This window comes from Pocillopora verrucosa, chromosome 1 (assembly GCF_036669915.1).
Source record: "Pocillopora verrucosa isolate sample1 chromosome 1, ASM3666991v2, whole genome shotgun sequence".
In the NCBI taxonomy this organism is placed as follows: Eukaryota; Metazoa; Cnidaria; class Anthozoa; order Scleractinia; family Pocilloporidae; genus Pocillopora; species Pocillopora verrucosa.
This window is the reverse complement of record NC_089312.1, coordinates 11,948,567-11,962,804: the sequence shown is the minus strand read 5'-3', so window position 1 is coordinate 11,962,804 and position 14,238 is coordinate 11,948,567. Positions and strand designations below refer to the sequence as shown.

Below are 14,238 nucleotides of genomic sequence, written 5' to 3'. Positions count from 1 at the left end.
CACCTACTACTCAAAGCATTTCATGACGCCTTCATGAAAAGAAGGAAAAGCTCTTTCGTTTTTGTTGTAATTTTGAAGTGTTTATATATATGAAAGAAATTAGAAGATCAACACGCCATACCCTTGTAAACAGCTCTAACTTTAACAGTCATTGAACTTTGTCAGTTACATACATGATGAAATATAGACTAGACCATTGAACTCTTGGACTATCGGGCCATTTTTTGGACAGTTTTTTTTACCATTTTTTCAATTTTTTTTAATTATTTTTTTTAACGACCTTTTTTCACTATTTTTTTTATCGGGGATGGGTGGATAGGTATATTTTTGTTCTTTAAGTGGTGGGTAGTCACTTGTGACGGAAATTTCATGGATCTCACAAATTATATAGAGCGGTTTTTTCCACTGATTTTTGTTTCATTTGGTTAAGCAAAATTTCGGGGGAGGGCTGAGCAAGTCATATTTCTTCATTTTGTTGTTATGAAAATGGCTTACTGCATTTTGCGAAACGAAACAAAGCTCAGTGGAAATCTGTAAAGTAGGAAGGATAGGGTGCCAAATAATTTGTATGATCCAGTAAAATTTCCGAAAAACCAAAAGCATTAATTGTCGCAAGTGCCTCCCCCCTTGAGTGTAAATGTAGAGATACTTTAATTTCTACTACTAGACTTCTACTTTTTATGGTGCACAAAGCCGATACTAATGGGTGTGGCGCGGGCTTAGTAGTGCGTCAGACTTTTTTTAAAAATATATTTTCCAAGTGATTATCCAAAACTCATGTTCACTTTGTTGAGAATGACATGAACAAGTAGAGCAGTGATAGCTGTGTTTTGAGGAACCACACTTGCTAGCGTGTCATTGGGATCTTTAAGCGGAACTGCCATGGCAATGAGGAGACAATACCGAGAAAACTTTTTTCTTCTCTATTGCACCAGTACCTTCAAGGGCCGTGCTGCTTAAACTTCCCACAAGACCACCACCAATACGAGAAATAAAATGTAGATAAGTTGGGGTCATTTGAAGATGTTTATCATTTGTCGTGAGTTTGCAATAAGGAAGAAATCTGAGTCTCCCAAAAGAAATCGCACTTGAGATTTTCAGCTCAAGAGAACTCATTGTTGTGCTGCGCCAATGTGACCAGCGCTGTGTGTTTGCTACAATCAGAAATGTTGGAAACGTAGTAGGCTTTTAGAGACAAAAATGTAGTGCATTTTGAGCCCAGTCGCCCATTAAAGAGAGTAGAAATTCATTTGTGAAGAAGGTGCAAATGTTTTGAACTTCAAGTAGTAATGCCGGGATAGGAACAAAAATGTTCGCGACGCATTTTAAGACCATGAGTACAAATTTGTCTTTGAACGCATAACGAATCATTTTTTTGTGAGTCTAAACTCCAGGAAATTAACGGCTTCTTCTGATATTCAGTTAATTAATAAACAGAAAGTTTACACCTTTTCATGCAAGATTACAAAAATTTGTATGAATCAACGACAAACTTCCCATTGCTGAGCCATGGTTAAAAATCATATCGACGATTCATATTTTATGGTCTGTGGAACTCCCAAGATACAAAGCCAAAAATTATATTGAGGTTAACAAGTTCGACTCGATAAATTATTCCTGCTTGAGACTGAGAAGATATTATTATTGAAAATTGTTTTCCAAGAGGTATTATGAATCTAGCGGATCAAAAGCATTCATGCAACTGAACACGTTACGGCACTTCCAGCTAACCATTCTGTAGATTTTTAACGATTACTCTACAAAAAAGTTTTCCGCACGGTCTGCCATTTTGACCCGGAAATCCTGCGGGGTCCTTCCTTAACCAGAAAGATATACACTCTAGCAAGATTCCAGAAATGAAGCAATGTGATTGGTCGATTAAGTTATCGTCCCTCCGACCACCATCATAAAAGCAAAATATAATCCACTTTCATCACAGTGATTAATTTTTAATTGTAAAGAAACTGTTAGAAAATCCGGACGGACCCATGAAGTAACTCCTGAATAACCAAATGCTGCGAGAAATCCTTAAGACTGATGTAACACGTGTGTAGTAAAGACCATATGATTGTTGCTGAACAATAAAAATATTGATATAAGCACTTGTCAGACTGGTTGATGGTTGTACCTCAGTTACCTAAGGTGTAAATTCATCAGTTCGCAAGAATTTTCCTTGATGATAATCAAAAGATGTAAAAAAGCCAAATACCTGTACGACGAAACTGCTAAAATTAACACAAAATTCAGTTGTTTTTAAGAAAACGATGGAAAATGAATTTATATAGTATATAATACAACTTATTTTTTCAGTTTTGTTTTAATTTGTTTTCCGACACGAACCCTTAAGAAACAGGTGATGTAACCTTCCTCTTACTTACGTAATTGAACATTTAAATGTACGTACCGTGCATCTACCGTATTGCTGGGTTTGAAGAGCGATCTTACTCACATATCGTCGCTAAATGCCGGCTTTGACATCGACCTTCTCAGTCATATTCATGTCTAAACATGAACTCGGCCTAAAGCGTCTTGTAGTAACCACCAGAATCGCCACAACAAATAAAAAGAAACTGAATTGCAATAGTGAAAACAATCCTTTCCAAACCGTTCGATGTGAATAACTTTCTCCCAATCAATTAAGTCAAACAAAGAAACAGACCGGTTGATATCGAGCCCTTATTATCAGATGCCGCCACAATCCGGATGTTAATTTCTGTTTTTTTCCACCTTTCAAATACAAATTAATTGATAACCTGCCGGAGGCGCAATTCAAATTGATTGTCTTGCAAATCAACTAGAGAAACTGAGTCGGTTTGCCTTTGCAAATACCTTTATTTATACTGGCACAGAAAAATTCTATTCAAGGCTAAGAGAAACTCTGGTCACCGTTAGATTGGTTGAAAACTAAGTTATGATTTAACACGTTTATATTTTCAGCAGCATGTAGATTTTACATGAATAATACGCAAGATTGGCCGAAGGCTTTTCACATATCAGATTCACATCAAAGTGAATTAAATATTCAGTTCACAACTGAGAAGATTGCTGTTTTAAAATAAGATTAGCCACGCTGGTTGGTTTTCGGTGAATTTGACAAAAGCGCCTTCGGGGCAGCACTAGGGAACTTAAGACTAAAATTGCCTCAACGGCGCTCCTTAAAGTAACAAAAGTATTTCCAAGTACCTACCACAGCCTAACTTATCGTCCCGTAAATTTAACACTAATTTTCTTCCAGTCGTAAAAAGGTTTTTGTTTTGGAGCCGACATGTTCCTTCCACACGTGAGAGCAAAACACTTGGGAAAAACACAAACGAGCGTGGTTGGTTTTCAAAAACTGTTCAACTGATAAAACATTGAACACTTGCTTAAAATAGATTAAAACGTTCCTTTAAGAGAAAATCAGAAAATGCCTTACGAAATATGCGCCAACAAAATGACTAGTAACTTACAGCTGGTGTCTTTACTTGTCGCTCAAGACATATATATCAAATGAACATTTATTTTCCTTCACTCTGAACAACAATTGATTGCTTTCTTGTTCTTGCTGCCTGGTGGGATGCGTGATAGCTGACTGGAACTCTTCACGAAGTAATCAATTTCAGCTGGGCACTGAAGGCACTGAGCGAAATTTGTCAGCTCTCTTGGAGTTCCATTAAAAAATAGAAAGCAACAACAACGAAAGAAAACCGAAAATTTGGACACAAAACGCGCAATTTTAAATTATAGCTTACGGAATATGTGTTCTTTACCAACCAAAGACTGAACAGCTTAGAAGCACTCCTTATGACCAGCTAACTGCATTGCTGATCCACGAAAAAAACCTGTTGAAGACTTGTCTTAATAGACCACAATGGAGAAAAAATGAACGTTTCATAGCAGGATTAGAATCGTATGGCGGTACTACTGCAGCTAAAGCGTATTAGTACGAGTCAAATAAGAAACTATCTCAGTAAAATCTTCAACCGACCAAACACAAGGCTTCCCGTCTTATCAATAGCTCATCAAATCAAATGCGGGGATGCTTTCGCTAGATCAGATCCACCTGCACTGGAAAAGCGGCTGCTAAGAGCCGGTTTAAACCAGTAATCAATCTGGTGTTAACATTCAGAGAGAACTTTCCCATACGTTTTGACTAGATCGCCTTTTTGTTCACTTTTTTTGTTCGGCGTTTACTGAAAAAATAAGTGTTTGCCACCTTTGTTTGGAGCTAGTTCTATTTAAAGATAAACTGAGTACTAGTTAAAGATAAACTGTCAGTTTATCTAATTTCGAAATGCAAGTGAACAATAATGCTGACGGCAGCTTCGTCATCTTCGGTTTCTTTCACTGAGAAAGAAAGCCGACAATTAAAAAAAATTCTGTTAGGTCTGAGACAGTTGCAATGAAAGTACCATGTGAAACAAAAGCGGTGTACACAAGCCAACTTATCTGATTCTCTTCGTGCATTATCTGCAAAAGATTCTTAACAAACTATTACATTATGTGCAAAATAGGGTGCCATGAAGGACAGAAGGCCTTATCAATACTGAAGCAAGGAACAGTACTCTAATCTAAAGGTTTTCATGGTTCAGAACGTGCAGATTGGCAAAAGTTGCCGAGTCCAAGTTTATCTGCCCCAAAACAACCACTCCTTTGTTATACGAACGCAAATCAACTGCTACATTTTACCGGAGGGGGGATCTTATTCATGGGACGGAGGGGCATCTTAATACTTACAAACGGCTACACAGGTGGTGTGTGCATGGCTCTGATGTTTGTTGGTGAGTGGGCACGGTTCAAAAAAAGCGGAGAATTATTCATAACCAGATTCTAAGAAAAAACTGCAAGATACGGTCCTTGAAGAATTTTTAACGATACATGTCAGTAACTGTTTAAAATATCGGTCTCATTTCCCTTCGTATTTCAATTTATGATGCGTAAATCCGCCCAAAACATAGAGAAACTAAACAAGAGGAGAAACGGAAAAAAAACGACAAATGTGTGCTTCAATTTTCGAGCCATACATGTATTGTCATTAACAAAGATAATCCCATATATTGGATGAAAACGTAATAATCACTTTCAGACTTCATTTAAACCGTGGTTTTCTGGCAAATTTAATTTCAAAACAATCGAAAATAATAATTGAAGGATAGTACTTCAATCTGTTCTCAGTAAGTTAACACTTTTTTCTCTCCTTAAAAATTCACTCTTTTTTCTTTCTCTGTTTTGCTCTTTCTCGGTGGAAGTTTCTTCAAGAGTTTTCCCTCTTCGTTTGAATTAATTTGGACTCCATCTGAGTTCAGTTTCCGTCTGAAAATCATGGCATAAAAAAACATAAAAAGGGTGGAAAATAAGCTTCTAGAGCTAGAATCCTCTAAAACGGCCATTTTTTTCAGTTTCAGTGGTCACGGGACTAACACAGTGTCACAGTCACCAGTAAAAAGGACGACTTGTCGAGGAAAACTGATGTATAGGACAGAGGTACCACACGGCTTACTTACAACAATGCTTTTCTTTAAATTAAGATACATTGGCGCTGATGGAACATTTTCTATCAAGGATTTATCTCACACTCCGTCTTTGTAAATAGATAAGAAAGCGTTAACAGATTTTGATTGGCAAAATAACAGTACCTTTTGCGTGGGGAATTATCCGGGCGCTGTAAACAGTCTCGTCTCTTATGACCGAAGTCGCCACATATGTGGCAGGTGCCTACGTCTACTGACCTGATGAAATACAGTACAAGAAAAAATTTAGCAGATGTTCTTCTGTTGGACTAAAATTCCTAGTGACACATAATCATGGTTTCTCGGCCTGTTTAGTTAAACCGATCCGCACTACAAAAACTCATCACTCGCCGTCTTTACCAGCTTCAAAAGACATAATATAGGTACAGACCGAAGCATACCTCTTACACTGGTGTCCTTTAGTCTCACAGCGATTGCATGTCATACAATGAAAACGGCCTGTGTGTTAATAAAAAACAATAACTACAGGACAGGTAGTATGATTATATTGACAGAGTCTCATGAAAATCATACTTACACAATCTAATTAGAGAGCCCACTGAACTAAATGACGTGTTTCTAACTTTATAACATAGCTGGAGGGCAAAATTGAATTAAAAGTAGATTTTTCAATAAAAAATTATTTTCATTATAATGTAAACCTTACATCGGGTTGGTGTACTTGCACCAAGAGATTCGTAGCGGTTTTCTTTGTTTCGCTTCAAACCCATTCTTCACCCATCTATATTATAATTAAATTAATTAATTAAATAATTTAATTCAAGCTGTTGTCCACCATGAAAATAAAAGTGTCAACAGCCATGACATTTGGAAAAAACGTTTACGAATTTCATCGACGGGGTAATCTCATGCGATGACAAGCCCAGAAAATTTAGGTGAACATAACTAAAATACTCTTACATGAAGGTCCATTCATTTATACGCGGCTCTCGGCCAGCGAACTAAACTATTCTTGAATGTAGGTCCATTCAAGCGAAAAGCGAGAAGAGGAATGTTTCTTTTACTTGCTCACCCCTGAGTTTTTCAATCCCCCTCTAATGAGAATGTCTCTAACCTTTCTCGGGAAATCAAAATCATATAGACAAGAATACAAGGACATGATCACCATAGAGCACTATACAGTGAGCACTAGTCCAATAATTATTTTTCAATTTCAATTCCTTGGGTCGGAGACTATAAGTAAGCCAGCTCAGTAACCGGTCAAGTCGCCCGGAAGTCGTCTCGCCCGAATTCATGTCGACCGGAACCTGAGTCATGTCGTCCGAAGAAACAAATACTTCAAAGATCAGACTTACAGACTGTAAACAGACAATATTTATCACTAAAGCACTGTTTGCTTCTGAAAACACCATGAAGATGATGATCAGAATAGAAATATGTTCTACTGACGACTCTTTAAGCGTTGTTCGTTTCGAACAACAAAGGAAAGCGTAGTTTGTTTGGTATGTACTCGTTTCGTACCCACGGACGTTTCGTAAGCTTGAGAAACTTTATCTTGGTTTCGGTCAGAGTTGAAATGATAGAAGGGGTAAGTTTCTAGAGCAACTGTGGTGCCCGTCGGAGGGAGAGTATAACAGGGTAATTTAGTGTTAATAACTGAGTTAAAAACGTAAATTGGCCATCGTAATGAGTGAAAATGGAGCTACGCTATTGGTGCAAATATGGTAACGAGAAAACAAGAATCAATTAGTTGAATGAAAAGCGCTCGTTGATACAGTGAGGTTTGTTCTAGAGTTTTGTGGCTTTCCGAACTGCCTAAATGTAGGGAAAGACCGCATACTACCTTATGCCGTTTAGAACGATTAGGGAGATTTAAATGTCTAACTACTGGTTTGGATACGTTCTTGTGATTTCTTTCTACGTCGCGGAATTGTTCTCGGAATCGGTCACCTAGTCGTCTTCCTGTTTCACCAATGTATAACTTTTTGCAATGTGCAAGTTATGCAGTAAATGGCTTTGGCGGAGGTGCACCTAAAGTGATCAGTGATCTTAATGAATCTCTTGGGTCCCGACATTTTCTCTACGTTATGAATGAAAGAAAACGTTTTGAATCGTGAGTGAGCGCATTTGAAAGATCCAGGTTGTCCATTAGTTTGAAATTAACTTCTGACCAATCTTTTGAAGGATTGGTAAAGTAAGTAACCACACCAAAGAGGTGTTTCGATCGATCGGTACCTTCAGCACTTCTAGAATATGCCATTTTGGTGTGTTTACAAGTGATTGAAAAATTGGGCGACTTAACTTTTTTCTTCAGGGGACACGACTAAAATTACGGGCGACACGACTCGGGTTCCATACAACATGACTTTGGGCGAGATAAGTTTGGGCGAGATGACTTTGTGCGAGATGACTTTGGGCGAAATGACTAACAGGCGACTTGACAGTAAATGAAATAAAACGCACCTGGCATGACGTTACAGTACTTACCTGGCTTGACACATGTACCACAAATTTCACAATGTACATATTGCCTACCGTCCTAAAAAATACAAATTGTTTTCAGTGTAACTGTCTTCACTACTTAATCAAAACTATAACAAAATTCTCGAACGTGATTGGTTATCACTTGCCCGATTTGAGCCATAATAGGACAGTGTACGCGTCATGTTTATAATTGGACAGTTAAAGGGACAGTCAACACGTCATGCCGGTGTAAGTGGACAGAACGCGTCATATGCGCGTGCTGTTACCTCGCGTTTCGCCGAGTTCACCGCTTCGCGGTCGTCCGATTTTGTTAATCATTCGTACGATTACAGACCGAATTGGACTCCACTCGCTCCTATTACCATTATGAATCAGCAATAAGTTAAATATCACCGGTTTAACGTCACGAACAGTGGCGTCCACGTTATGATTTTTTACTATACTATACATGTACCTTTGACATACAACCATTACATTTCTCACAGTGAATATTTTCAGGTGCTACATATCTGTCACAACTCTTACAGAACCTAGTGAGATAATAAATTTTGAAAATCACAATCTTGAACTCGACCTAACAAAAAGTTCACTTACGGATATAAAGATCTAAATTAATCGGCTAAAGGTGTGCACTGTTTGGCCAAACTGCCCCAAAATCTTGGCACGTTGACATATATATGTACCTCGTTCGCCTAAAAAATTACTAATTTAAGCATGGAATTTAGCTTATCTTTTAATAGCAAAGCTGACAACCTTGGATGCCCAATCAGAATTCAACGAGAGCAAACATCACATTTTCGTACCTGTACCCTTCAGATGAAGGAAGAACCACATCAGCAGGCTTCATGTTCGTGAAGAGTCTCACCGGTGAACCACGTTTAGAACCCTTCTGACTTTTGCTATTGAAATGTGGATGGTTATCATAGTCAACCTGTCACAAGAAATTACACATAGTTTATCGTTAAATATGAAAGGATATTAAAGATCTTTCTTTCATACAGGTCAGGAGATGAAGAAATGACCTTATTCTCTCTGATGAGGGAGTGAAGGAAGTATTGGTGAGGCAATCACTCATCTGGCGGTGGTAAATGTACATGTATATTCCTCTTCAGTCTAAGTGATAACCTCATTTCACCAAAAAGTGAAGTTGACCTCAATCAATTCACTAACCTAGGTAAATTCTCAGTGTGAATGTTCACGTATCCCATGTTAGTCATTAAATTTGAAATGACAGATACATCGTGATCCAGACCTTATAATCCAGCATGTTGAATGAGGGCAAGGCAGCTCTCATATGAGGCTCCATAAAATATGGAAATATCCAAACTGTTGGTAACTCAACCCCTGATTTGCCTGAAAGGAAGAAATTACAAAGTATTGGTAATAATGACAGACCCAATGAAAATGTAAAAAGAAGACTTGCCTTAGTTGTAATCAAGTGCCAGTTCTCTTCACGTAGCACTCACTAAATTTCTTCCCCATTTAAGCAGAAGTGGCCACCAAATATGATTCAACCAGCTGGTGAGTGTACAAGTCATAAACTAATCCAGTTGCCTTTTAGCAAGAATATCAACTCAAATGTTTTATGATGAGCAGTAATGCACGTAATCATTTAATTTTAAGAAAACATAAATATCAAAGACCTTCATGCGACAAGGATGGGCCTCTAACAATCAAAACATGTAAAAACACTTTCCATTTTTTTTGAGGTACACAACTAACATTGACAATTACCATCAAAATGAGCCTGTCTCCATGTATCCCAGATCTTTTTCACTGAGACAGAGAGAACCTCAATCAGACCACCAAATGGAGGATCCATCACTAACACAACACCCTTCCTCCTGATGAACAAGTTGAATACCTCTCTACTTGAGTGTTTTCCAAAGAAGAAATGATTAAACATATTGTACCAGCAATACTTGGATGGTGGAAAAAATTGAGCCTGTATGAGTAATGATAATAATAATAACTACAGTAAAAATACTGCAGAATCTTGTCACATTTAAGAAATGTTTAAACATGAAATTGAGTTGAGGGATATCTGCCACATTCCAACTCCTAGAGAATATCATGACATACATATCTGAAGTCAATGTCCAGAAGAAGACTATCCAAACAACCAGATGGAAAGTTATCAGATTTCCGGATGGCTTGAATTTCTTCGTGAACTCTATGAAAACAAAACAATGGAAACATTGAATTGAAGTGCATCTCCTACCAGTGTTTAGTATTATTGTGATATTAATTAAACGTTTCACCTGGTGGGAGTATGACATCCCTTGAAATTGTTCAATGCAGTTACATTAGATGATATTCATCAGGTTTACCAAATTAAATTTGTCATCATGATTTTTTTCTTTTAGTATAGAAAAGAAAGTGTGGAATAGACCCTTGTGTGGACATAAGAATGTAATAAATCAACCCAGTCACCTCATAAGATAGCAACGGTGATGTAAACAAGAAAAATTCACTTCACCATGCATGGTTCACTCATGTTGTTGAGCGCAGAACCAACACTCAGCATATTAAAGTAACAGAGAAGAATGTACTGCCTTTGCTACAACTTCCTCCAATGGTTAGACATTCTACTGTTCAAGGATAAGGACCATAAACCATAGGCCCCATCTCCTGCATATTCTCTGTTCTGGTTAGCATGGGATATAAAAGAACTCATGCAAAGAGTAGAGAACCAAAGGATTCAAACCAGCTTTAAAGCTGAACTGGACTAGCCTGTCTAAATATTGCAAATACATAAATAAATTAATAAAACATGAATCAATACACATACCTTGGTGTGCCTACACATAGCACATTGTGAAATCCTAATTCCTTAAGTAGACAAATGAGGAACTGTGTTGTCTTACTTGAAAAAAAGTATTGCTAAAAGGGTAGAAGAAATAATCATCTACATGCACCAGTGCAAAGTAATAGAAGCCTTCACTATACAATCATGTAATCGAAATGCAGTAAAATAGGGGACTAGGGACATTGCAAGGATCAACGAGAGTATAATGGAGGGACTGAATTACATCAATTAAGGAACTGGTCTGATTTATCAATGGACAGGTATGGCGTGCATGTCAGAGTAGTGTTCAAAAGGGGGCTGAAAGTCAAATGTATGTAGGCTAGTTTCACTCATTCCCGATACTACAACACAGCATCCATGTTAGTGTGTCATTTACATACATTGTTCATGATACATACTGCTTGTGTCTTTTCATTTTCTTTTGGTCTCAGTATGAGAGTTGGCCTGGACAAATCAACAGCCTCTTCATAATCATGTGACAGATGATTTTTCTTTTGGTTATGCTGAAACAGCAGGCCACAAGAGTGACAAAGAAAACTTTTCTTCCCTTGAAGATTATCTGATTCATGGAAAATGCTTGAGTATCTTAAACAGGCTTCATTATGTGACTGTCTGAAAGTTTGTATCATTCCTTGATGAGCCTCCTTCCTAGCCTCTGACAATACATCTCCCTCCCACTGAAAAAATGAACAGTGTTTTCTGTCTCTGGATGCTGAGCAGGCATAGAACCTGCGGGGTAACCGACCATCCTTGTAAAATCTTTCAAACAGGAGCATTGGTCCTTAAAGGCAAAGCAGAGATAATAATTTACATATGGTTACTTCTGAGGGAATGAGAATAATATATTGACCAAAAAATGTAGATCTGCACTGAATCTTTCTTTCATAGTCAAGGAATTAATGAAAAAAATTAAGCTTTTTGCCACCCAAGGACAGTTGTTGATCTTATCAAGGAAGATGAAACAACTGAAAATTAAAAAAAAAAAAAGAGAACTTTCCCCATTCAAAAAAGTTTGATCCCAAATAGCAGAATGCAGTATGAACAACACTTGATGCGAGGTATAGAGTATTCATAGGTCAAGTGATTCTTCTCATTGACTCTTCTCATTCCTCATTCAATTGTCCTTTATTCATTGATCAAGATAGTATATTTACAATACAATACTTGTATACTTTTACTTAGGAAAGTAGATTTATGACACAATTGAGTAATAGGAACTTTCCTTGCAGTGATAACGCTATGTAACACAAAACACTTTAGTAAGTTGCTATTGAACCAGATTAAAAAAAGTAGAACAATCAAGAAATATTTATTTCCACACAACTCCAATTGTTTAGTGAGTCATTTTACCTTACAAGTGTAATCACATGGATGATTAGCAGTTATGTGTAAAGAGGTGATTATACCATGTGAAAGTGATTTTAGGCAAGAGATACATGGCGGTAACTGCCATGTATTTATTAGAGTCATATTTCAATTACTGTTAAAGCCAAATTCTCATGAGTATAAAATTGTAAGATGCCACTGGGGATCTCAAGTTTGGATCTATCACATGACAACCACACTGTGACCCGTACAGCAGTGAATAGATTCAGCTGATAACATTTTGTTGCAAAAAGAGTCAACACTGGGACAAAGCAAAGTCATGTAAAAAGAACTGTGCAGTTACCATAATAATAACATACATGAAAAAATTACTCAGTTCTGATTGGTTAAGATAAATGCAGTTTTCAGGTAATATAATGCAGAAGAGGGTTAATCTAGTGCAAAGAAAGTTACAAACCAGACATTCTGATTGGTCAATAATCAAAGAAATTCACAGATAGCAAATCAAATGCGAGCCTTGGATGCCACAACATTTGGCTACGCTGAAAATTTGCGAGTGAAACAATGGCTGGCGTTTTAAGTAGGTTTTCTTTCGCCATTGTAACAACAATACAACAGCTGAAGAACAGCTCTTACAACGAAAACACAATAAAAAGCACTGCTTTTTGGTTGTTGGTTTGGTTAGTCCTGATACTTTAAAATAAGCTTCTAATTTTATGTTTTAAACTACAAACGTTCGACATCAAGAATTCAATTCAACAAATCCTAAAGCAATAATAATTAATAAAGAGGCAGCTACAAATCAAAGATGAGAAGTATTAATGCACTTCAGCTTGCAATACAATCATATTTCAGAGTCGACACTCAGAAAATGGGCGCATGACCTACCGTGAGGACACTCTGGGGCTAACTCGGGATTTTCTTTGGACAAAAAAACTTCAACTCCATATCTCTTCGCTTTTGGGTGCTGGTCGTCCATGATGATCCGGCTTGTGCTCTAAACGAAGACAGTAGAAGTCCATAATTTTGTGGTCAGCGGTTAACAACGGAAGACAATTCAATCAATTCATTCTAATCTCAGTCTTGATGTTGTAGTTTCTACGAGCGTGGACGGGATAATTTTTAGTGTTTGTTCTTTGAATAGCCAACAACTCAAATCGCACCATAACTTTGAATATCTATATGATGTTTTAAAACGGTTTTAATTTTTTCTAGACCTCGGTTCCAGTCCTCTATACGCGATCTTAGCTCAAAGACCGACAGTTTTAACGACCTTTCGTTGTAATTCTTCGCGATCCAATCCGACTCGCTTATAGCTCCTTACTTGTAAAATTAAAATCTTGAACTCAATCCTGTACTTGTCAGACAACCAATGTGGTTCTTTTAAAAACAGGGAAAAGTGGTCGTATTTCTTTTGAAGAGAAGGAACGAAACATATTTTACATATTGGAGTATTAAGGGAGAACAGTTACTTAAGAAGAGTTGTAGTAGCTACAGTAGTTAGAGGCCAGTATGAATGCGTGGAAATCAAAGAATTGAATGCTCTTTTTAAAGATTCTTCTAGTTAAATCACTTGGGTTGTCGTTACTTTTGTACTCACTGTCAAAACTTACTGCACTGTTGGATCCTACGCCGGGGAAAATTTTCAGTTTTCTTTGTAATATAAGAGAATGTCTACGTACGTCAGAATTAAAAAAACGGGAGCTATCCGTATACCTAGGGTAGATTTTGAGATGAAATCTTTCATCATGGTTGGCTGGCACAACTTTTTAATTTAGCGAAGAAAATTGGGAATCGTTATCTTTCTATCTTTTTTTTCACAGAGGCATAACAGCTTAAACTTTCTTTAAGCATGTTAATACGATTTAAAGAATCGTATCAAAACTTCCAGTTTTTCCATGGAAATACACTGCCTTTCTTCAGCCAGATTAAATGCCAATTCTGAAAATATGCAGATGAAAAGGCCATTGTTCTGTTCAGCAACAAAGAAATCTCAGTCATTCGACAACCATTCTCTGACAGGGGATGGTCCTAACACGAACGTTCTCAATACGCCATTACTGGAAAGTTTCCTAAGTAGTTTGTAAAATGCTAGACCTTTCTCAAAGCTAGGTGTTTAGGCGACATTTCAACTGCTTTCAAATACTTTCTTTTTAATCCAGACATAAA

At 37.3% G+C, this 14,238-nt stretch overlaps 2 protein-coding genes across 3 annotated transcripts in view; both read right to left on the bottom strand.

The window, feature by feature from the left end:
* LOC131772599 (alpha-1A adrenergic receptor-like) overlaps positions 1 to 2,750 on the bottom strand; it is a 9,331-nt gene extending 6,581 nt beyond the window's left edge. Inside the window, exon 1 of the mRNA XM_059088558.2 lies at positions 2,405 to 2,750. The gene's annotated coding sequence lies outside the window, so the exon portion shown is untranslated. The remainder of the gene's footprint in view (positions 1 to 2,404) is intronic.
* A 2,219-nt stretch (positions 2,751 to 4,969) lies between these two features.
* On the bottom strand, positions 4,970 to 13,084 carry LOC131772593 (rRNA N6-adenosine-methyltransferase ZCCHC4-like). 2 transcript variants are annotated; one of them, XM_059088549.2, is made up of 12 exons: positions 12,958 to 13,084; positions 11,124 to 11,524; positions 10,726 to 10,817; positions 10,017 to 10,107; positions 9,669 to 9,879; positions 9,187 to 9,287; positions 8,738 to 8,865; positions 8,389 to 8,464; positions 7,938 to 7,989; positions 5,891 to 5,948; positions 5,616 to 5,708; positions 4,970 to 5,292 (listed from the first exon to the last, which is right to left on the bottom strand). In XM_059088549.2, the coding sequence occupies exons 1-12, from the start codon at positions 13,046 to 13,048 to the stop codon at positions 5,178 to 5,180; spliced, it is 1,509 nt and encodes a 502-aa protein (XP_058944532.1). In that variant the 5' UTR covers positions 13,049 to 13,084; the 3' UTR covers positions 4,970 to 5,177. The 2 variants fall into 2 exon arrangements, with proteins under 2 accessions (XP_058944532.1, XP_058944533.1); XM_059088550.2 differs by having other exon boundaries at positions 4,971 to 5,292; positions 11,142 to 11,524.
* Positions 13,085 to 14,238: the final 1,154 nt, after the last annotated feature.